The sequence below is a fragment of the Parasteatoda tepidariorum genome, chromosome 4 (assembly GCF_982258835.1).
Source record: "Parasteatoda tepidariorum strain Cologne lab strain chromosome 4, Ptep-v5.0, whole genome shotgun sequence".
Classification (NCBI taxonomy): domain Eukaryota; kingdom Metazoa; phylum Arthropoda; class Arachnida; order Araneae; family Theridiidae; genus Parasteatoda; species Parasteatoda tepidariorum.
In genome coordinates, this window is record NC_141758.1 from 53,846,724 (window position 1) to 53,872,959 (window position 26,236).

Consider the following 26,236-nt stretch of genomic DNA (forward strand, 5'->3'; position numbering starts at 1 on the left):
ATTTTAAGATGGATGTTCTTTTATAGCAATTATTTATAAGGCAAAAATATAACTCTATTAGAAGATTCATACTAATATTAATTACTATGTTTACTTTTTCATATTCTTTATTAAAAAAGTGAAATTATTAAATGTTTTTTTAATATATATATATATATATACAATGCTCAATAAATATTAAGATTTCCTCACAATTAGATAATTTTCCATCAAAACTTTAAGTTCTCCTAAGAGAGTTGATGATTCTTGGTTCTGCACCAGTAGTTCATTGCAACACTGTAGTTCTTCCCTAAAAATAATTCAAATAAATATTTTAATTATTTATTATTTTATTGCTAACACTAGTATATTTTATTTACTAACATAATATTATAACATTAGTAGTGCATTATTTTATTTACTAACATAATAATTTTGATGTAATGGTTTTAAATTTATTCATTAAGATGTTTTGATTTTATGCGTCGTAGATATGATTTAAATCACTTGTTTTTTTTGAAGAATTGAATTTTTTTTTTTTTTTGAAGTCCAAAATATTTTAATGCAGTTAAAAATTTAGCAAATTTTATGAGCCCTTGGATACTGGTTTAAACAATCAATAGGTCAGATCTTTGTTCATAGATTTTTTTTCTCGATTATAATCCATCATTAAAATGTCTATGCAAAAAATGTATAGGTGCAACAAATAGTCATTGAGCAACCCTAGAAAATCTCTTACTTGACATCGACGCGAAGGCTCCGGGAGAAAAAAATTGGTGAAAATGAAAAACTTGAAGCAGCAGCTTCACTACATTAAGGAGGAATTTATGTTTTTTTAACGAATCAATAATTGAAAAAGACAAGAAAAATAGCCCTTAAACAGCACATTCAATATACAATTTTTTTGTTTTTCTGATTCGCATTAGTTTGTATTTCAAAGACACACTACTGCCCTGGTAAAAAATTTAAAAAAAAAATTTTTTTTTGAGCTAAGTCAGGTTGAAGATAAACATTATTTTGTGCGTAGGCAACTTTTTCAGTTAGTCATTTTTGTTTACTAGCTGAATACTCGCTTTTCTTTTTGAAATAAAACCTTATAATCAATAAATCGGTAATGATCAACATTACAAAATTATGCACATAATTGAACGACATATGCGGACACAATTTAATTAAATAACTTAAAATACCATTTTTTTATTTTATTTATTGTTATTTCTTGCTCTTTTTGATGGAAAGTTCGTTTTCTCAAAATGAAGACTGACAATGTTCAGTATCATTCGGCATAATTCTTTTGCAAAAGACCAACTCCTGATTGTTAAATAATACCATAAGCAACAATTTTCACCAGTACTTATCCCGTTCGGTAGGCTGCAAAAAGCCTATTTATCCAGTACTCATATCGTGATACGTATATTAGTATAGTATATAGTAACCAGCACCAATTAACATAATATCAGTTATACCTATTTCCAATTTTTTTTCGGATTATTATTTTTAAATTGTAAATACGAAGGTAAAAATAGTTACTGCTGTAAATTGTTTTAAAAAATGTGATTTATGCCCAATATGAATACCTGAACTTAACACCTTCTTCCGAGGTGAGCAGCAGTTTTCCATTTGAAAGAAGAAAAAAAATATTCTTAATAATAAACAGCTATTATTAAAAATGCCAGTAATAACCCGTATTCCATAATTTAGCCAATTTGAAGTTCTTAAATCCTTCCGAATACTTTCTATTCCTAAAAAAGTATGTTTGAAAGAAATGTAAAAGTGCTTTAATATCGATTGCCAAATTTTGAAATCGAAAACAAATTCTGCAAGCAGTGTATTTGTGTTTTTCCCTACATTACATGCACAATTTATAAATTGTAAAAGATTAATTCTAATTTTTACATATTTCTTGAAGAAATTGTCAATTAAAGATAATTTATTGCATGTTTACTTACCAATAACTCAGCAGAGCATTGTGAAATTTTTCTAAGTCAAGAGCATTTCTTATTTCATCTAAAATTTGTTTCCAATATTTTTCAGACATGCATTCTTCAAAATCCACTTCCGTAGACGCGTTGAACTTTTTCTGGTCAAACCTGCAAAACATATTTCTAATGTATTAAGTGATATATATATATTACAGTCAGGTGGCTATGGATCAGTGGTCTTCTTCTTTTCGAATTGAGAACATGTCAGGTACGTACATAAAGGTAAAATCAACGTGAGGAGAAACATGACCAAATTAGTAAACTATCTGAAACCACTAGTTTGTGTTGTTTATAGTTATGCTTTTGGAAGATGTTTCTATAATATAAAGATAGTAAAAATTGAAATAATAAAATTTACAATTGAAATAAATATTCTAGTTATGCACTAAAGTGAAACATCAATTGGGAAAATAGCTAAATAATTTTTATTTGGTCGCGCGGAACAGCATCACTTTCGGTATCGATTGCCGAAAGGTACTGAGTGTGGTTAATCTATTTTTGATAGGGATAACTTCTCAAAATGTGTTTGCTTTATCTATAAATAATGTAAATTTTAGGAAGAAAAAAATAATAATAAATAAATGAATTTTAATTATTATAGATGTGGTATATACCTTTTAGTTTTGTGAATGATTTTGGATTAATACAGATTAATTATTTACTTTTACTTTACCTCGTAAGAAGAGCATGTATTAATCTAGTTTATTATAACAAAAACAATACTTACAAGGTATTCGTCTTCATTGAAATCTGTAAAACATTTTCAAAAAGAAATCTTTCCTGCTTAGAAATATCAAAGAATAACTTCCGCATTTCATGTTTCGTCACATCGCATATTTTTCTCCTTTTTTCCAAATGTTTAACTTCATAATCCCTGTATAGACCAAAATAAAATAAACTCAGTGTTTTGATAATAATGCTGTAACATCCATACACAACGGGTAAAAAAGCAAAACGCTTAACCACTTTTGATCAAATTATTATCATTTTGTTTTAGTTTATGCTTTAAAATGTATAAAAATATTTGTTGTTGTAGTTAATTTACGTCGCACTAGAGCTGCACGATGGAGTATTGGCGACGGTCTGGGAAACACCCCTGAGGATGATCCGATGATATGCCATCACAATTTTGATCCCCTGCAGAGGGGATGGCACCCCCGCTTCGGTAGCCCGAAGACCTACACGCGAAGTCGAGCACTTTACGGTTGAACAGTTTAACGAGGACCCATACCGCACACCCTCGGTCCCTACGCAGACTGATCCAAGTAGTCACCCACCCGCACACTGACCGTAGCCAGTGATGCTTGACTTCGGTGATCTGTTGGGAACCGTGTCTCAACGATCAGTCCACTGAGGGACAAAAAATATTTTTGCACTGTATGAAATTGAATAAAACTTTAAATCAGCTAAATGGATATCGCGAAATAATTTAAAAATACTTATTTATTAATAATTAATTATTTTTCAATTTAGAGTGTTTTAGAATTATATGTCCAATTTGCATAGTTTAACATAGTTTTTTATATATTATACTAATTTTCATTTTTTTTCTATCTATATAAATAAAGCAGAATTTATATATATATATATATATATATATATATATATATATATATGTAATACAAGAATTAAATACTTTTGTATTAATAAAAGAACTAAAACTCTTTCGTTTTCATAAGATGTCTTTGTTAAAGAATAAGCGTAGAGAGATTCTATTTTGGGAATTCAAGGCTGAAAACATACCATTGAAATATAAATAGATTTATATTTCAAGGGAAGAGTTATTTTTAGAATCGTTCCCTTTTTCAATACCATATAAGGAAACAGAAATGATTTTCCTTAATGCGTAAGGTTACAAGGAATGTACGAATGTGCCTTTTTACATCAAATCTATGTTAGTATAAAACGTAAGAGCGCATAGTTTTGCGTGTCCTTTCATCATAATGTGATCCTGATAAGCTGTTCAGGAATTGCCAGAAGTCTTTTCCATTCCCCTCCCGTAGGGAGTGTGGACGTCAACTGTAATCAATACCAGCTTATATTTAAATAAACCTGTTTAGAACGTCTGATGGCTTATGACTGCAATTATTTCAAGCTAAATACAACACTAATAACAGGGTTGGAGCCCTGTTATGCCAAGTCGACAGGATAGTTGCTTCTTGCGGAGAAAGTTTACCCATTTTGACTGCTTCGTGGAAATTTTCCATCACCCCCGGAGGAGAAAAAAATCGGCAGTGAAAAAAACGTTGAAGGAAGGATGGCGATTTTCCACCCCTACTACTCGTACCTCGTCGCGCCTGAAAAGTTGATGTAGGAAGGACGATGGCTGGAAATTGTCCCCTGAAACCAGTGAAAGTATCCCATCCGATGACCCTACAGTTCCATAGTGCCTCTAAGTTGGAAGAAACATCAAACATGGTAGTGATTCGACACCGAGTGATCCTACAATTCTTACTACTCAAGTTGTGAAATAAAAAGTGAATGTGCGCGAATCTTAATCATGGATATTCATGAATTGCTACGATTCAAGTGCGCGAAAGAAAAAAAAAAATTATATATTTTTTCTTCTTCAACGATATAGATGAAGGTCAAAAGTGTAGCAAATGGAAAGGATTTACTGTAGATATATATTTTTTTTTTCTCTCATTTTTTTTTCTTTCTCAATGTTGTGATTAAATATTTTAGTAATATTAGATATGAGTAGTAATCTATATATTTTATTATGAATAATTGAATAGAATATTATTAAGAGTTAGATTGTATTTCTTGTGTTTATATATTTTTTTTTATATAAAATTATGATATAATACTGTTCTTTAGTGCATTTAAAATGTTTTTTTTTTGAAAAAAAAATATATGGTTCAAATGTCAATTAAATTTGTGACGGCAAACTAAATTAAGTTTTTTTTAAACTTTTGTTTTCTAATGATTTTTCAAGATCTAACCACATTAAAAAGTAAAATTTTTCAAAACTTTCTTTTGAACCAAACAATGAAGAGTTTTCAAAAAAATAAATAAAAACTTAAAGAAAGTGTAATACTTCTTTTACTTATTCGGACTTGGTCAAAACTAAAAATTCCTATTTTAAAAAATGTGAAACCCAAACAAACGGACAGTTAACACTTAACAAAATTTGTGAGACTCCCTTATTACGATAGGCTAAATTTTTAAATCAGCAAAGTTTTTATACTTGATACTGATTTACCATATGCTTTAGTAGGGTTGTAGACTTGCAGGGATTTTTGTTTGTTTATTGATTGTGTCGGGCCAGTTGTTATTCTATTTGGTAAGAGACTGATCATCTCTGCTAATTCTAAAAGTGACAACTTATCTTTGCACATTAAACAGCAGAATTCTCAAAAATGTTAAGGTTAAAAATGGTGAAAATGGATGCGTTCATTATCAGGTTAATATCGACGAAAAAATATGTAAAGGGTAACAAAAACAAAAAAGCAAAGGAAAAATAGGAAAAAGAAAGAATGACCAAGAAACTGATTACAAAAACAAAATAACTAAAAAGAAATTTAAGTAAACAAAATTTTGAAAAAGTACATGTATCAAAGCATAGGAAATATCAAACCACAAATGTTGAAATTAAATTTTGAATAAATGACACTTGTTGTCCAGCTCATTTGCATAAAAATTTTGTATATTTTTGTGTGAAAAATTTTTTAAAAATTTTAGTAGACTAGTTATATTTCATCAAGTAAAAAATATTTTTAACCACACAGAATCTTAAATTCTGATTAAATGACACTTGTTGTCCAGTTCGTTTCCATAAAAAGTTGTATATTTTTGTGTGAAAAAAAATTTTTTTGAAAATTTTAGTAGATTAGTTTTATGAATATGTTTAATTTTTCTCTCTGTTTAGTTGAGTAAACAGATAATTTGCATAATCATGTTTTTCATATTTTTGTCATTGTAAATAATTTTTTCTTTACATAATTGAAAAAATGTTGTTTGTAGTAAGGGAAAAAGGAACAATCGTACCAGCCTAAAATTTTAAATTTAAAGTATTCTAAATTTTTTTATTTTGGCTCACCAAAACTTTTTTTTGGGGGGGATGTAATACAAGAATTAAATACTTTTGTATTAATAAAAGAACTAAAACTCTTTCGTTTTCATAAGATGTCTTTGTTAAAGAATAAGCGTAGAGAGATTCTATTTTGGGAATTCAAGGCTGAAAACATACCATTGAAATATAAATAGATTTATATTTCAAGGGAAGAGTTATTTTTAGAATCGTTCCCTTTTTCAATACCATATAAGGAAACAGAAATGATTTTCCTTAATGCGTAAGGTTACAAGGAATGTACGAATGTGCCTTTTTACATCAAATCTATGTTAGTATAAAACGTAAGAGCGCATAGTTTTGCGTGTCCTTTCATCATAATGTGATCCTGATAAGCTGTTCAGGAATTGCCAGAAGTCTTTTCCATTCCCCTCCCGTAGGGAGTGTGGACGTCAACTGTAATCAATACCAGCTTATATTTAAATAAACCTGTTTAGAACGTCTGATGGCTTATGACTGCAATTATTTCAAGCTAAATACAACACTAATAACAGGGTTGGAGCCCTGTTATTACATATATATATATATATATATATATATGTGTGTGTGTGTGTATCTATGTATGTACTTTATACAAATCCTCAATCTGAACGGAACCGCACTAAATTTGGTGTACAGACATTCGAAGACGCTGCAGCCCAAACTGTTTACTTTAAAACTCCCTTTCACAAGCAGTTCACACGCTGCTACCCAAAGAAGGAGTTTTCCATAGGATTTAAAAAAGATTTCATAATATGAACGATTTGCTAGCTTGCCGCTTTTAATAAATCAAAAATTAAATTTATTGCACATTTTTATGGATTATTTATCTTTGTTCTAAAAACATATCGCTTAATCTAATAATGTAAAGCTACCGGGAAGGGCAATAAATAATAATGAATAAAAAAAATATGTAGCTTAATTAATTGTGTCGGTATACGTCTATAGTTTTACAGGATATCGAAAGGTTGATCAATACCGATTTATTAGTTATTATTTGATTACCGCAGGAGTTCAAATTTTTGGTTGTTTGAACTAGCCAAATTCGTGTATGGGAATTTCATATCTGAAATTAGTTTTTGTCCTAAAGCTACAGACTTTTTGTTTACATGACATTTTTAGTCTACTTTGGTTGAAATGTTTAAGTTTAAAAACGTTACATATACAAGAGAGTCTCATAAATGTTGCGAAAAACTTCTAGAGGAGTGTGAAAAGTTCTTTTTTTTCTAGCGTCTCGTTTTGGTAGACTCAATGATGACGAGGACTTATATCATACATATGTTTATTTCAGGTTCTGATTTATTATGTTAAAAAAATATAAACAATTAAATATATTTCTGAAGAAAAAGCTTATCTTTCTACTCATGGAGCCACATTGTTCTCTTCTCACTTCGTCTATATTTTAAGAGCATCCGTTCCTAATAATTTTTTCTACGAAAGAGTGCCCTTTTCTATAAATCTTTTCCTCTCCCACCAAGGGCGCCGGCAGGGGGGTGCAAGGAGGTGCGCTTGCACCCCACTGTCTTTTTTTTTTAAACAATTCAGAAGATACAGAAAAAAAAATTTATAAATTTTTTTATTAAAAATATTTTTATTCAAAAACAAATAATTAAGTAATTATTGATACATAATAATTAAAAAATTGTTTAATCAAACAAGAATTGTAATGAGCCTTGTTTCTTCTCCAAATCTGTTTATAACTTTTTCAATGAATTCTGAGTCATCTTTGATTCTTTTCTTATGCATATTGAGCATGCACAAACTACTTAATTTCTCGTGAGACATTGTAGACCAATTCCATGTTTTGATGCGTCGCATTGTATTTAAAGTGCGTTCAATAATGCACGTAGTAGCTGGAAGAGTTCGGCCAATTTTAATTGCCTCCGCTACAGCTGGATAAAACGGTGTGGCCTCAATTACTAAATCGATGTATTCGAGGGATTCATAAGAATTTTTTCTATTCCACCACATTCCGTACCACGTTGTAGCTTCAGTGATGAATTTCGGTAAGAGCAGATCTTTATACATAGTATATATATATATCTTCTAAAACTCAATAAATATCAACACAACAAATACCAATGTTAAGCGTGCACAAACACGTTAGTATACGAAACTACTGCTTGTAATTATTTGTGTTTCAAAGTCAGTAGATATGCCAGCGTTATCAATAAAGTTTCTCGTGGCAAAATTTGCAAGTACAAGAAATTCGTACTTTTTTTTAAATATCTTGTTAACAATGAAGAAATGTATCTTGAAAGAAATTAACAGATGAAAGTATATGTAATAACAAAACAAAATGTAATAACAGAATATTTGTAATTTTCTTTTTTTTTTGGGGGGGGGGTTAGTTTGTTAGAGGGTTGCACCCCCTTTTATATTATTCTGCCGGCGCCCTTGTCTCCCACTATAGAGAAACGACTCTTCCCGTTTCCCTCACTTAGTCACATTCAGGTCAGGGGTCATTCACATGCGTGGGAGAGAAATCAGAGTCCTGGCAGGGAGTTAGGGGCATTATCAGGAATTAAAATGGCACTGGCAGCCAATGCCTGGAAATGTTATAAAAGGTTTGTGACGCTTCCCAATTACGAACTGTTTCTTCGTGTTCTTCTGAGCTGTAATATACTTCGACAACAAGAAAGCTCCCCTAGCTCTACATAATGACATTTCCAGTCATGGGCTCCTATGTAATTTTAAAACGTGATGATGTACCCAAACTCTCCTACAAGTTAGTCGCAACATTTATGCTGCTCCTTTTTATCTATGTAACGTTTTTAAACTAAAGCATTTCGAAAAATAAACCAAAAATGTCATTTAAAACAATTTGTAGCTAGGAAATTTGTAAACAGCTACTTAAAATATTAATGATCTGTTAAAAAAAACTTCTGAAGAAAAAAAAGTCCTCAGCGTCGTTTGCTTTTTTCTTTATTCCTTAAGAAGAGAAGGTATCCAGATAGTTTTTAATAAATTAAACAAGAATTAGATAAATTGACAATGTGGAATACTTACTTGTGCTGTGTTTGCAGCCCGATAACCAAAACGCAGTAATGCATAGTTTGTCTAAAGTAAGGACTTCCCTAGACATTCGTCTAGACCTGCGGCGATGACTATGGTAACGAGGTATAACTATTTAGAGTAGGGGAGTGGGGTCATAGTTTTGGGACAGGTTTTGTCTCGGTCGGCGAGAGAAAGGGAATATTTTTCTTCGCTGCAGCTATCCTCCCTGAAATGCGCTATTCTTGTTTCCATAGCAGCAGATGGCCTCAGACTTTGTGGCGAGGGGAGTTCTTACCGTAGACAAACTATATTACTGTTGCTGTTACTCTCTTACTACTCTAAGCCTTATTACTATAGAATGCTACTAAATCTCATTCACGCCTCTTTTTAACATCTCGATATTTTATTCGTCTCATTAAAAAATAATCACGACTTATTTAAAATTAAATCAGCTCGTATACTTCTTTTTAAAATGCTTCTTCGTTTTATTTTTTAAAATTGTTCTATTGATAGGTTTTCGGCTAGACACGTGGAAAAATGTCGGGCCTATGTTGCCATTATTCCCGTTACTTGCACAAATTCTCGCACTTCAGTAACTTTAATATTGTTAATAAACTTAAATCTTTAAACGAAAACCTTTTAACCCATTGCACTATTTTTACAAATCTGACTCGTGATGAAAATTTTAGGCCATACTTGAATATCACGAGTCAGGCTCGTTGTTTAATTTCACGCCAAACGTGAATATCACGAGTCTGACTCGTAATTGACATTTCGGACCAAACATGAATATCACGAGCCGAAATCGTGGTCTTAATCTCGGGCTAAACAAGAACGTCTGAATGGGCTCTTATCTCTTCGTTATATGAATAGGTATTTTCTATCTTGTCTCCTAATCTTTTATCCTTTGTCTGTCTCTCTTGGGCTCTTTTCGCGAACATTCGGGTGCTGAAGTTAGGCACGCCTTGTTCCCAAATTTCAGCGTAGAGCAAAAGGGTTAAATAATGTTTCGTCTATCACTAAGTTAACATGTCTATCACTAGATAATGTAACAGACACATGACCAACGTCATAATTCTATTTGGTTTAAACTGGAAGCCTTATAAGCTAAATTTGAATAAAGAAAGCTTCTAAAAACGCTTCAGCTTCATCATCCAAACATAAAACATTCGAAACAGCTCCTGATATTTGTTTTAAAAGTTTTTAGAGAATAAAACCCTTGCATAAATTTTAATGTTCAGTGATTCTTGTGTACACTTTCTAAATTTTTCGTAACGCTGTGTACCACTAATACAAAAATGAATGCATTTTTTTAACAATATGTTTATTGTTAATAAGTTTATTTGCATCAGTGAGAAGGATGATATTGTTTTTGCTGTGAAAACAGCTGCCGTGATAAAAAAAAATTTCACAAAAGTTAAAAATCACAACTGGCTGTTGAGACCACTAATTATTAACGGTTAACTCTGCAAAAAATATAGCCAATAGAAAAATACGTAATCGCAAATTTTCGTTTGTTGCAAGATATTTCGCATAAGAACTCGTACCCTCGCTGAACTGTTCCCGTACCCGGGGGTACGCGTACCACACTTTGGGAAACACTGGTGTAGTTTAATGTAATGTGGGTAGTAAACAGGCGTGACATCATTTTATGGATTGCAGTATTTTTGCAAAAAATAATATTTTTATTAATTAAGAACCTTTTTAGAATGTAATTTAGAATATTTAACATAAGCATAAATAAGAGAAGAATTTTCCGTTTCTAGAAATTTTTGAGAAAAACTTATTTGTGGATTTTAAATTGCTAATCGCTACATTTTCAGTTCTCTTTCAACTAATTTCTTAAATGTACTATTTTTATCTTAAGTAATGCTTTTTAATTTCATATTTTTGTATTTAAAAATGTATATTAATGTTCATCTTATAAACATCTTCAAGAAAAATATTTTTCAAACGGATATCAGTTGTCACCGTGTTATGAAAATGATCCATATTTCTAGAAAAATTCTTACTTTTGCAGAATAACGTTATTTTTATTCGCCATTTTCTCTTTCAACTTTTGTTCCTTCTTTATCAAGTCATTTAAACTCTTGAGTTCTGTGACTAGTCTTTCTTTTTTATCCAACATACGGAAGCATTTCCTTTTCATTTTTGCAATAGCTGGCACACTAGAATTGCAGTTTTGTTTCATGTCAAAAATTTCCTGCTCTAGGATTTGTCTGTCCAGATTATAGTTCATTTTGTCTACTTCAAGCTTGCTTCTCATTTTCTGAAAAGAAAAGTGAACAAAAATCCAATTTAATTTACAGTAATCCTAGATCTAAAATTAATAAAACGTTAAAAATAAGTTTGACAGATATAAATCATACCGAATTTTTACAAAATTTATCTCCATAAGCAGGTTTTGCAGAGCATATTCGTTAAAGAAATGAAAGCCGCACTTCATGATACAAGATAGGATGACAACGCATGTTATTCTGAATACATCAGATAGCAAAAATTATCCCTATTATAACTAGGGTTAGCACCGAGTGGCTTGTGTAGGGGTCAGGGTACTGGCCTTACATCCGAAAGTTTTAGAATTCGAAACCCGGGCAAGGCATGGATGTTCTTACATTCTCTGTACTATCTGTCCTTACTGTGGGAGCAACCCCACCTAATATGGTGTCCCTGAAAGAGTAGCTAACAAATTTGCCGTTGACAAAGGTCGTTCTCCAGGTGGCCATTGGAAGAAAAAGAATAATAACTAGGGTTAGCAGAGCATCATTGTCGGGTAAGAAAGTTAGCAATAATGACAGGATAATGTAGTAAATATTCTTTCCACAATTGCAGATTTTATTTTATTTCATAATCGGTGTTGAACAGTAGACCCAAATCTGGTACCCAAGCTAGAAGATAATGAGATACCTGAGCATTGGGAGAAACTAGCCTTCATGGATGACTTTTTGATGGAACTAACTAGCATTTACGTTACATGCAGTGGAAAACCACGAAACCTCCTACATTTAACTCGTTAGCACGGGGACTCTTACCCATGATCCGACAACTCTGGGGTTATTTTAAGTTACACTGTGGACTGTATGAGCCGGGTGCAAAATTCGTATCGAATAGCCATCGTTGATCTCGATCAGCCATCGTTTTTAATGGATTTAGGCTTAAAATTTGGATCGAGAAAAAGAAAATAAATTAAACTTACACAAATTTTAGACAAAAATTCAATTCTTAAATTAGTAGTATCTTTCTGCTCTATCAGAAATACATCTTCAAGCTGTTCCAATGCAAGCATTTCAGTGGGCGTTTTCCATAAATATGTGTCAAAAGGCTATGAATAAAATGAACAAACAGTAAGCTTTTTGTCTATTTTCAATTTAAATGCAATATTTTAATATTAACGATAAGCTCATGAACATCAAATGTATAGTGAAGAAAAAAATTATACCTTTTCTTCGAAAAAAATCAATAACAAAGAATATTTTCATAGTATGCTTTATCTTGTTATTATAAATGATTCCATAAAATTCTCCTACCCTTCTCAGTACTCCCTCTCCCCCCTTTTTTTATGGTATTATTTGAGGGAAAGAATTGACGTATCTTTCAAAACTCTACTTTACATTTACTTTAAATGCTGTTGTGTGAGCTGATTAATCAGTTACACATAGCATATCAGGCACACTCTGTTGGCGCTGCTATCGTTACTGGCTTTCACTGAAACCCACTTCTCGTTTTGGCAGCCATATGTAATAAATAAACTAGACTTTATTATTTTTTAACTAATTAATTAATATAGAATTGGATTTTGACTTTTTATATTTCTTTAATGAAATTTTTTACATTTTACCAGCAATAAGTACTTTTAAAAGGAAACCTTGATATATAAAGACCTACATGATAAAAACAATAAAGTTATTGCTCGTAAATTTATAGGAGAAAATTAGTTGTGTGTGGCGAAAAGTGTAAAGACCAACACCTCCTAAATAGATAAGGCCTCCGCACTGATCACTTAAGTAGTCCGAAGGAACGAACATAAACTGCGCAGAGGGGAAAAATACGAAAGATGTTATAACGTTCGGACTACGGATTTCTCGTTTATGTTAAACTGAATGAAGGTCTTTTGTCTTATGGTAAAATTAACCATTCTGAAGGAAAAAGATATTGCGGATAACTTTCGAAATACATTTTATTGTTCCATTGGACAGCATTGTATGTTATAATATACATACTATTTATCTATAAAAAATATATAATTATTTAAGATTAACATTTAATGCAGTATGTGTATCAATTTTATATTATTTTTAATTATTTTCAATTAAGCAAAAAAAAAGAACTATTCGTTTAACATTATGCATAAATTTAAGCTATGAAGAAATGAAATATTAAATCAATAAAGTATTAAATTAAAGAATATTAAATCAATACAATATTAAGTCAATACAATATTAAATAATTAAATATTAAATCAATATAATATTAAGTAATGAAATATTAAATCAATACAATAAAGTAATTAAATATTAAATAAATATAAACCTTATCAGCTGATGTTTCATCCAACGAGGAACCATTTTTATTCCACAACTCATCTGATATCCGTTTCGAATGGTTTATTATTGAATTCTTCAATAAAAAATAAAACAAAAATTACTTAAATATAAATACTAATAATAAAAGTTAATCAGGAACCGTACTATGAGCTCTCTGGAATGATTATTCCAGATGGAGTGACGTCACATTCAATCGGAAAAGGAATTTTTTTACCACGAGCTACACAAATCCGAGCCACCTGCCTCCCAGAATTTCTCTTTCCAGATGGAATCATCAATATTTATTTACAAATGTGTCGTTAGTGACAAACTTTTAATCACTAGTTTTTGGATATTCCATTCGGAATGCTATTTTTTATTCAACACGTTTTCAATATCAACCTCATCAAATTAAATATTATTTTATCTTTAATAATTTTTCTGCCTGTAAAAAATATTTATTCACAGTTTTTGTTCGTTATAACAATTTTGTTAAAAAGAATAAGTTTATTAAAATATGAATCTCAAATTAATTATAAATTGAAAGCAATGTATATCGATTAATGAATATTTACTTATTTATGCAATCTTCTTTGTATATTTTTTTTCACCTTTTCTTTCCCTCTTTTTTCCCCCTTTTTGGTTATTAAATCACTATTTTTTTAATTCACCGATTTTAATTTTTTTGGTTTGAATTAATTAAGGAGTGGTGACTTGCAAATATTCAAAATTCCTTTCTTTTTCATTATGCTTTTAAAAGGCGATGAAAATTTAAGATCCAACAAGTTCGACAATGACAGTTATAATTACTAACATCGATCAATTATTATTATTTTTTAAATATTGTTATTATTTATATCAATCAAATTCTTATTGTGTCTGCTTCCCCCTAAAGTTTTATATTCGGAACTAATTAATCAATTGAATATTTTCAAGCATTTATAAAAATCAATTATCCAAAGAAAATTTAATGCAGCAAAAAACAATTTTTTATAATTTTTTGGTTTAATTTAACAGTGATTGAAAACATTTTGAAGAGTAAAACGCAAGATATTTTCAGATATTTTCGAACTACTTAATTTATATAACAAAATTTAATATTCGAGCAAAATTGGTTGAATAGATTTATAGATATAAAAATGAAAATCTAATAAAGAGTTTTTATTTTTCAAACAAGATAAATTTTTTTAAATCGATTTTTATAAAATTTTAGACTTCGCATTTTAAAGTTGCATAATTTAAAATGATTTAAAATTTTTTTATGTCTTTCAACCCTAACTTTTTGCATAAAATTATTTCTGAGGTTAAGTTGTTGTTGCATAAGTTACATATATGTGTGCATTGATAGGTGTAATAAGTATCAGAGCAACTTGGCAGAACATACAAATTAATAATAATTATAATAATAACATTAAAAGCCACTTTTTAACGGTTCTCCCATCTAAATTCGAATTCCTATAACCAATTTTATAACGAAATAAAATTATATGTAATATTTCTACGAAAAATAATTAATTTATTTAAAACATATTTAAAAAGTTTAATTAATTTAAAAATTATCGAGAGAAAAAGATTTAACTTACCCTTGTTGCACTAACTTCATCTCTTCCTGTTTTATTAAGCTCTAAAATTAAATTTTCAGTTTTATTTCTTATTTCTTCATGTTGATTGCAATAATTTTCAATTCTTATTCTGTAATCCATATCTTGCGTATCTACATCCTGCAAAAATAAATCGTTTTATAATTACGTTTTGAAATTTTACAATTCACTTCAATTTTTTTTTAATTAAATAACTTGGGACAAAGAATAGCCTCTACTGGTTTAGTTATTAATTTAAATGAAGATTTCTCCCATAATTTAAGATTAAAAGATTATCAAGCATTAACACTTTCGCGAAGTGAGTTGCAAACGTGCAAAATCTGCTGAGGCATCGAGTCTCTTTCGCGAGACCAAAATATGAACACTCTCCTCATATTCATATAATAATAATAATAATAAAACGTGTTTGTAAGTCATATGTTTCTCATTATGAGTAGACGGTCAAATCTACATTTATCTCAAATCCTATGGAGACGCTATGGAATCTCGTGCCAAAAATTATAGTTTTTAAAACGTTTCAGAACACTATCACGGATACGTGACTGACAGGATTGTACAAGAAAATGCTATGGCGCACCAGTGTGTCGTCGTGACTGTCGGCGTACATGACAGACGACGCGAAAGGGTTAAAAAAAAAGTTTTAAGAAATAAACAGTTTGAAAATAAAAGATACTAATGCTCGTTACTTCTATAATCATAGATGTAGTTTTCAGAAGAAAAGAAAAAATATACTAATGGGATTATGCAAGAGAGCTATTTTTGTAGAGCGCCATCTAGTGGCACCAAGAACGATTTACATTCAGTCGACGTCTGTCTTCCCAAGTCTGTGGTTCTCTATACAATAAGTTTCACTTAAACGAAAGTTAGTTAAAATGTTATTTTTCGTGTTTCGTTTCATTTATGGCTACAAGAACGATTTACCACCACCTGTCGACTTTCAGTTTTCAAAGTGTGAGGTTCCTCAATCAATATGCTTCACTAAAACGAACGTTAGTTAAAATGTTCTGTGTTATTTTTCTAGTTTCGTTTTATATAGGGGCTTAAGAACGATTTACCTCCATTCGAATTTAATCTTCAGAAGTGCGATTTTCCTCAATCAATATGTTTCAGTGAAACGAATGTTAGTGAAAATGTTCTGTGTTATTTTTCGTGTTTCGTTTTATCTAAGTGCTACAAGAACGATTTACCTCTCGACTTTTAACTTTAGAAGTACGAGGATCTGCCGACAATATATTTCATTAAAACAAACATTATAGTTCGTTCACCAGGAGTTGAGACTTGGCTCCACCTCCGCGGACGCAGAGTTCATTTCAGCGCGGGAGTTAAAAGAGAAACATCTCAGTTGTTGAAATTGAGACAACCCTTAATTTGAGCCAAACACAAAAAGTGAATTCTTTTTCAGTCACTTACTTTGCTTTATCATCTGCTATTATACCTTTTGTTACACTAGCTAATTAAATATACTTTAAATTTAAAAACTGCTGTTCTCCCAGCGAAATGTCTCATAAAGGACAAACTATTCACTCAAAAGAAAGAAATATCATAAAAAATGGCGCAAGATATCATCAAATTTATGAAATTATTTATTGTTAAAAAAATGCACATAAAGTTTGCGAAATAAATATTTTTGCCAAACGATCGCCAAATAGCAAGATTGATCAGGATTGCTCACAACCTTCTCCCAAAAATAGCGAAATAGTATCGTCGCATACCACGTGATGAAGGCGGAGCCAAGTGCCAACTCCTGGTGAACGAGCTATAGTTAAAATGTTATAGGTTATTTTTCTCGTTTCGTGTCAGCAAGGGGATAGAGGGACAATTTACCACCAGTCGTCTTCCAGTTTCAGAAGTGTGAGATTCTCCATCCAGTAGTGTGATTCCATCTCCATATAAAATATTTCAGTGAAATGAACGTTACTTAAAATGTTCTGTGTTATTTTTCGAGTTTCGTTTTATATAGGGGCTTAAGAACGATTTACCTCCATTCGACTTCCAGCTTCAGAGGTGTGAATTTCCCCAAACTATATGTTCCTGTTAAACGAACCTCAATTTTAAATATTATGTGTCTTTTTCATATAGATTCTGTATTTTCCTTCTCTTTTTTTTGTACCTGTTAAGTACTTTTTAATTTTAAGGGCATTAGTGAATGGTTTCCGTGCTAGTCGTGTTTGTTGTTATAGAAAGAATGATTATAACGCTAATATAAAAAGAATGATGCAAGTTTTGAGCTTCTAAAAGAAAATTGTGGAGTTCAAATGTAACTTACATGGTTGAGTTCGGCAATAATATCATCATATTGCTTGAAGACAATTTCTGCTTCAGTTTTCCAGTCTTGCATCAGCTAAAAACAGAAAAGTTAATTTATTTTCAGCATTTCACTCGTAAGGAAAAAAAAGGTATAAGAGAAAAATTTTGTCAAAAAAAAAAAAAAAAAAAATCCTTCGTTCTGTCAGAATTTTATCTGATTCCTTTTCGTTACTAGGCAACAGCGAAGAATTCGACAGGGTTTTAGCTTCTCACAGTCGTTACCAGAAAGACTGAAGCGAAGTTTCTCTTAAACATAGTCAGTTTTCTCTCATCAGTTAATACTATAAGCCACAGTCAACTTTTATTTTGAGCTCTAAAAGGCTTGACCCCTGCTCGCTTCGCTCCCCGATACACACAATTGCAATAATCTGAAATCATCGTTAATCTATTTTACATATTTTATTTTATTATTGCCCATGACGCAAAAACGTTTCTCTCAATATTTTTTTAATCAGATAAAAAGTATAAATGCGTAGTTATTTGCCTTACTTGTGTATTTTTGATATTTGCTTCGTTTATCTTACTTTTTTATGTAAGCAATTTCAGCATTTCGCATTAAAGCCGGCCTATTTTATATATATATATTTCAAATATATTGGTAATTACCGATATATTTCGATCAGTTGACATTCAGGATGGCCCAGGGAAACTAGAAATTTTAGAGTTACGTAATTTACTCAAATAGAAACAGGAAAAACATACTTTTTATTAACAAATGAACAGTATACCGAAAGAAAAAAAAAGAAGCCGAACCACCTTGAATAAGTTTTGGTTTTTAATGATCAATGATTCACCTTCTAGGACTCAATCTTAATGGCTCGAGGGTTGACCTAAAATATTGCAATTAATAAGTGCAGACGATATTTTAAGCAACTAAATCAGACACAACAACGTACTTTCTCTGAATAAACATACCTTTTTATCGACGGATTCGGATTTCTGACCCCCTAAATATACGGAGTAGCTGCAATCTGGGTAATATGATCCCAACAGTTTGGTCAAGAGAGCTCTCCAAAGTTTGGATCCCTTAATGCTAATTTTACTTTTTGCGTATTTCACTACATCTCACGAACTTTTTACGCGAATTGAACAATTTTTTTTCAAACAATTATAAAATTCTTTTTTCCAAAGATAAATTAAATTATTAAAGCCAGAGATAATTTAAGTTATTAAATTACAATGGCTGGTTGATTCGAACTACGTATCCTGCTTGCACCGACCACAGTGCTGACGTTAAATATCCTCAGTAGTAGGCGGATCACGGGTTAGAGTCGCCTTACCATGAGGCTATCCGTGGGAGGTTTCCGTGGTTTGTCTCTCCATGCAACGCAAATACGGGTTAGTTCCATCATAAAGTCCTCCACGAAAGGCAAATTTCTCTCAATACTTGATACAGGAGTTTTCTTATTTTCTGGATTGGGTTCAAACTTACAAGGCTACACAGGGGTCTGTTTAGAAGAAATTTGGGTCCGTTAACGGACCCTTCACAAAATTATTTTTCTTTTAATCGGACCCTTCACAAATTTTTTTATCTTCATTATTATTTTGTTAATCGAATAAACCCTTTCCAGGGCAGAAAACAAGAAAGATGGATGTAAAAGAATTAAGTTTTGTGTTCGGCAGACGATTCTTCCATTATTCGTCCGAAATTAATATTCTGCGTTCAGCAGTATAGGCTAAATACCAAATATTTGTATGTTGCATCTCTTATTTAGAAACAGAAATTGTTGTTTATTTTTGAAAATTCAGTTTTTTTAATTATAATTTTACAATGTTGAGCATAATCTTGTATGTGTTTATAATTTAAAAACTCCTTGAAAAGGTTTTTTTTGCAATAACGGACCCTATTTGCACAAATTCATGAAAACGGACCCTGGTTGAAAGAATGTGAGTAATTTTTTCACAATTTCACGAAAAACGGACCTTTCACAAAATGTCTGGACAGACCCCTGCTACATATTTGAGCATTAGTATTCATAAATCCAAAATTGGGTCAGCGGTTCAACGACGGTTATAAAAAAGTAGGCCATTGTGCAAGTGTGAAGTAAATATACGACTACAATTATTTTTGTGAGATTGTATTCTTCTGATCGATACCTTATTCGGTTTTATTTTATGAGTTGTATCAATTGTATCTATATCAATTATAAATTTCGAGATTGTGGAGAATTTGCTAGACATTATTTTATAGGATAGCTCCAAAAATTTTGCTTAGTTTTTTCCATTCAAAAATTAGTAGACTGTTTTGGATGTGCGTACTATGTCCAATTTTCGCTGTCTTAAAGGATTACTGGATGGATTAATGCTTTACGCATGCTGATTTTTGTTCTATTGCTAATCAGTCGTAATCTTAATTGGTTTCATAAAACTGGGGTAGCATCTGTTTGCCATCATCAATCGGTTATCAATTCCAACATTAATTTTATTTTTTTTTAGTAACAATTGTTCCTAGGTGTTTAAATTCGCTGACTTTTTCAACTGTGCCGACCATTCACCCCCAGTGGTGCACTATTTTTTTTGTATTATTTTCAATAATATATAGCGGGTAAAATAAAAAGAGAGATGATATTGACATAATAAGGCGGGTGTAACGAAAGATGTAATACTGGACAATACTTTACTTTTTATCCGGCGTTGAACAGCCGACTTAGTTCTGAGTTTACCACTCTCAGTGTACTACTCCTTAAACTTGTAATTTTCAACCAAATCAAGAAGTTAGGGGAACTCCTGGATCCATTATTGGGAGAAATTCGCATTCGTGGAGGACTTCTTAAGTCAGCTAAATAATCCGCATTTGCGTTACATGGAGAATAAAACCACGGAAGCCTCTCAAGGTTAGCCTGACAGCAAGAGGACTCAAACTCATGATCCGTCAACCATTGAAGATATTTTACGTCAGCACTGCGGTCGGTGCAAGCCGGATGCGGAATTCGCATCCACCAGCCATTGCTGGGATTCGAACCCGGTTCACCTCATTAGAAGGCGAACACTCTATCCCCCAAGCCATTACGCTCATACGGGACAATATTTTATAATTTTATAACCGACGTTGAACAGTCTATACAATTTTTGTGTTTACGACTACTAATGTTCAACTACGTATCCTTGTAATTTTGAAACCAATCCAGAAGACAAGGGAACTCCTGGATGAAGTATTGGGAGAAATTTGCCTTAGTGGAGGACTTTTTGATGGGACTAACCCGCATTTGCGTTACATGGAGAGAAAGACCACGAGAACCTCCCACTGCTAGCCTGACGCCAAGGGGACTCTAACCCATGATCCGTCTACCACTGAGAATATTTCACATCAGCACTGTGGTCGGTGAAAGCCGGAGGGGGAATTCCTATCGACTGGGATTCGAACCCGATTCACTTCATTGGAAGGCGAACACCCTATCTCCTGATCCATCGCGGTTCATCCAGGGCAATTATAAATAAAGATAATATATTCTACCCATATTTTTCCTGCGATATACACGAAATAGAGATAAAATGATATTTTAACTATTTATAGCAAGCTCCAACAATAGCTTCTGACCTTCTATTTATAATTGTTTCCGACATTAGTTTAGATCTTAACTGTAAGGAAGAAGAAAGAACACTTAAAAAGGAAAGAAAATCAAATGTAGCAGGATTTCCGGGATGATTATTAGTGCATTTGTCTTAATGAGCTCGAGGTGTTGATGCATATTTTATCATTTACTCTTCAGTTGAAATTCGAAAGACTGAATAAAAATGATTTGAAAATAAATTCGAATAATGAAAATACTGAACGATAATTGAAGTTAAAGAAAAAGATATTACAAAACTCTGGATGTTTTTATATGAAATGCGGGGGCGGGGGGGGGGGCGCGTATATTTTAATATAGAATGTTTAATACAGTTAAATGGATCTACAAGAACTATGCTTATTGCTAATTAATGAATTGCTCATGGGCTGCAATAGCGGCACACCTCAAACATCATGTTTTGAGATAAGTTGGTTTTCATTGCTAAGGAAAATGCTTAAGAAATGTTTTAGTCTGCTTAAACGAAGGTTACCTTCAAGTTGTAATATGATTTTTAAAAATGGAATGTAAAGTTTAAATAGGCCTATCATGTTATATCATTAAATTTAGTAAAACTATTTCTCAGGCATTATCAAATATTCTTCCGATGCGTTATAGATGTTCCTCCTCCTCCAAAAAAAAAAAAAAAAAAAAAAAAAAAAAGGAGATACCGTTTTATTTTCGTTTGCATAAGAAAGAATATCAAACATTTTACTGGAGTACAGAGTAACTGAATGACTGTTCAAATAGAAATCGCAGGTATTCGCCTCATACAACAGCGCCATCTGTAGTTCGTTGCGATCGCGAATCCTGATCTATTTTTAGTTTACGCTTCGCTCATTCTTAAGGTAAATACGGTTCATAAATAAATATAATTCAATATAAGAAATCTAGCTTGTGCGAACCATTATAAATTAAATTCGACTTCTTTAGGAAATGTTTTTATGGTGTCTCAATGTAAGTATCAATCATTTCCAGATAGCCGAAAAGCAGAATTTATTCCAGTATTATAGCCAAAAGGCGGATGCAACTTATCTCCAAAAAAGAAAATAATTTAATAAAATGAGCTACGGTTTAAATAAACTTCTGTTTTTTTTTTTAAACGAAAAAATATATATATATTGGTGTATCACTTTGATAATTAACACCTATCACCATCGTAAATAATGCGCTCTAATGCATTTTATTATTAATTTTTCCTTCAAGCATTAAGTTTTCTAAAAGTAGGGGGAAAAATACCCGAAAAAAATTTATCAAATTATCTTGAGAAATTCTTTGTTATTTTTATTGTTTTTTTCATTAAAGGAAACCTTTTTTTTTCTTTCTAAGAATACCATGACTATAATTTAGTATAATTTCGACTATCGATTGGTTAAAAAATCCATTGGTTTCATTTCAAATAATGAAAAAATTATTTTTAGTCTAGAAAAATTTGAAGGAAAAAAAAAATGTGTTGTACTTACGTTACTTAGGTATTGAGGAAGTCTGTTTTGTTCCATGGCATCAGAAATAATCTGAAATAAATCATTATAAATTTAAGTTATTTTTGTTAATAAAGATAAAATTTATTTTCCAGAAACAGTTATTTTATGGGTTTGTGAAAGAAAAATAAGATTCCTTTTATCTCTCGTCACTATTTCATTTCGTTAAGAAATGCTCCAAAAATTATATTACTTATGACGTTAGGTATAAATAAAGTTCGAAATCATTAATAAATACAAAGTCACAAACATTGTCCCAAAGAACAAATGTACTAAAATTCAGTTTCTTCTGTCAAGAAACAACCTAAAGGTCGACCCACAGAAGGGAAACCCAAAGATGCAGAAGAAAAATCCAAAACTAGTTGCAATGGCTAAAAATTTAGTTTGACCAATAGGGAATCCGTAAAACATGCTTGAACAAAATAGTCAAACAAAGGAAGGAAGATAAAAATTAGATATGGTGAGGGTATAGAGAAAACCCCAGATGTGCAAGATATAGTCAGTGAACTGAAATAGATAACATTAGGAAAGGATGAGATACTTGAAAATTCATTAAATAAAAATTAATGAAACGGTTCTCAGCAATCGCATAATGGTGTGGTTGTGTTATTAAACTAAAGAAACTACAATCAGTAGGATCAAATAAATAAATGAATACACTTTGTTAGTGGAAACCTATTTTTTTAAAGTATTACTCATTGTCTAATGTTAGCAAATATAACAATAAAGTAACAATATTATTTGAAGATTTCAAATTTACATATTGATCAATCCATGAATGGTGAATATGGTGATACAGCGAATTAAAGATAATAAATAGTAATGCGCATTTAAAGTGCTAAATTAGAGGGGTCAGGACTCATGACATAACGACTCATAATAGATTATTCTTATACAGTGGAGTAAAAAAATGCATTTTAAGTATTTAAAATGCAAACAGGATAGGTGGGCTGGCACCATTTTCTCAAAAATGGACTTACTTTATTCTGTTACATGTACAGATCAGGTTTAATCGAACAAATTTTAGTTTTGCCCGCTCTATAATAATACAAATTTCACTCATTCAAACTTAATCGAGCTGTCCAGAAATAAAATACAAATAAAAAAGAAATGCATGCCGACCGGCCTGTGTAGGGGGCAGGAAACTGTGCTTGTATCAGAAAGGTCCTGGATTCGAATCCCGGGCAAGGCATGGATGTTTCTTTCTCTCTCTGTGTGTTCTATGTCCTTTCTCGTTTGTGTGTGAATGTGACCCACCCTATAAACGGGTTATGGTTGTGTGAATGGCGTGGCAGAAATCGAATTCCTGTCCATAAATGGCGCCACTGAAAAACAGGAACAATCGCACCCCCACTGCCTTAACAGGCATACAAGAAAAAAAAAGAAAAGAAATGCATAATTAAATCTAGCCAATTCTATGTAAAATGGTAATGAAATAAATCTTAACTTGTGTTGGGATTGTTTGGGAGCATGAAACTATTTGTACTTTTTACATAACTTACATGCATATATATTGTGGGATGAGTCCTTTTTTAAAAAATCAATGAAGTTCAAACCTTACAGAGTATATAATATAATCTAATTTTTCATAAGCAATGAGATACTTTCAACTCGAAAAGAAGAAAACCGCTGATTCGCAACCACCAGTAACCTCAGCGCCAGCTGGTTGTTTAGAAACAAGATGGCGTGTTAACGTTACAGGTGTTAGGCTTGTTTTATTGTTGACTGATTTTTGTAAAGAAAATCTACGAGAATTCATTATAGTTGTGAGATTATTGCGTGATTCGAGGATCAATTAAAATATCGCATTTCGAATTCATGTTTGTTGGCATAGGCTTACTCGAAATAGAATAGAAAGAATAGTTGCTAACATGAACAAATGCTTAGTTGCAACAACTAATCAATATCGATACCCACGATGACGTTGCTTGTAGGTATCCAATTAAAGATAATAGTAATTATAATTTAGCATGAAGCAAAAAAAATGTATTTGCATTAATAAATAAAGTCATGAATTAAGTTTCGAATAACTAAAATATATAGAAGAAAAAAAAAACAAAACTCCTTAAAATAACAGTGAAAAATATTGTAAAAATTACTTCATCGAATTTTTTTTCAGCTTCTCTAGCTTTCTCATACAGTTCATCAGGTGAATAAATTTGAAGAACATCGCTTGTAACTGTTTTTTCAAGATCAAAGTTATATGAAGAAAATAGCAGTCCCTCCCGGCAAAGTTTCTTTATCTGGAAATGAAATTTAATTTTTAACAGTATCACATTAATAATTTGTAAAGAAAAATTATATTGATCTACAAGAATTTATTAACTCAGAACAACATATATTTTGACAGTATGTCAGCAGAAGTAAGTTCATATTCTGCACTGGTGATAAAAATTAAACAGACAATATCTTTTTACAATAAAAAAAAACCTCGCAAATCAATAAAAACAGAACCTGGCCAAAATATCATCCGATACATGACCAATATTTAGGAAAACAAAAATGGACACAAACTCTATCATAAATATGGAAACTGGTCTCTTGTCCAGCACAGTAGTTGATCAACAACCTGTCAAAAAAAAACATGTCGAATAGGGTGTATGATTGCCTCTACCTCTAACAGCTGCTGAACTCTGTCATTGGTGTTTCATATTGTTTACCAGGATCCTTAACAATTCATGTGGCAACCGCACCCGCTTTTGCTTCAAGGCACCCTTGAGCTCATGGATGGTCGTTGGAGATTGTCTTTGAGTTGCAATTGAGCGTCCAAAAACGTTCTATACATTTTTGATAGGATTAAAGTCAGGGGATATCGCAGGCTACTTCAATCGTTGAATATCCTTTAATTGGAGATTTTCGTCCACCAACTGAACATTTTAAAATAAGGTTATTATGTAAGAATAGTTTTCTTTTTTGAATATTCAATGCAGCGATATATATTGTCATTTGATAATCCAGTGGCCAATGTTTTCATTTAAAAACAGTATTAAAAAATTAAGGATTTATTTAATTATTTTTTTTTCTGATAAGATTGAGGTTTATATTCACCGACGAACAGGTGTAAAAAAAAAAAAAAAAAAATCAGTAATATTTTTTCAATTTAACTTATTAACTAATGTTTTATTTATTTATTTTTTTTATCGTTTACTTTAAACCTGTAAATGTGTTATATTAAAAAGTGAAGTATGAAAAAATTATTTTTTAAAATATGTAAGCACTTGAATACTGCCTGTAAATAAATAAAATTTAAACTATTTAGATGCAGTTAACTTTTAAAAAGGAGGGGGAAATACCGTAATGAGTCATCCACCCACAGGAATTTTCCCATGAGGGTGCAATCAGGAAAAATATTCATCATAATAATAAATAATTGATTATAAAAGATGATGTTAATATATCTAAGAAATATTTTTCCAAGTGTGCATCAAAATATTGCTTTATTATTATTTTTTTATTATTAAATTTAAGCAATTTAACCTACAATTTTCGACAAAAACTTAATATGTTTAACAATATTTAATTAATATTTAACAGACTATTACAGATTATTTAGTAGCAGGAGGAATACGAAATCAATCCTGAAACTAAAGATAAAATATTATGTACATAAATTTTTTTTTTACTTCAAAGCCACTTTCTTGTACTTCTTTATCGAATTGTTGAGAGTTCATAATTTATTCATCCGTTATTTACAGCGTGTTTTATTGTTTCTGTTTTGTATTTAAGCTCAGTTAGTGTGTTGTAAATTCACTGTTGCTATGATAAAC

The 26,236-nt window shown here is 31.2% G+C and overlaps 1 protein-coding gene across 1 annotated transcript; it reads right to left on the reverse strand.

The window, feature by feature from the left end:
* Window positions 1–145: 145 nt before the first annotated feature.
* Window positions 146–26,235, reverse strand: LOC107451796 (uncharacterized). The gene is made up of 11 exons (XM_016068012.4): window positions 26,093–26,235; window positions 24,569–24,712; window positions 22,452–22,502; window positions 17,400–17,474; window positions 15,116–15,253; window positions 13,540–13,626; window positions 12,206–12,331; window positions 11,022–11,278; window positions 2,689–2,835; window positions 1,929–2,069; window positions 146–289 (listed from the first exon to the last, which is right to left on the reverse strand). The coding sequence occupies exons 1-11, from the start codon at window positions 26,138–26,140 to the stop codon at window positions 178–180; spliced, it is 1,326 nt and encodes a 441-aa protein (XP_015923498.1). The 5' UTR covers window positions 26,141–26,235; the 3' UTR covers window positions 146–177.
* Between the last annotated feature and the right edge of the window lies 1 nt (window position 26,236).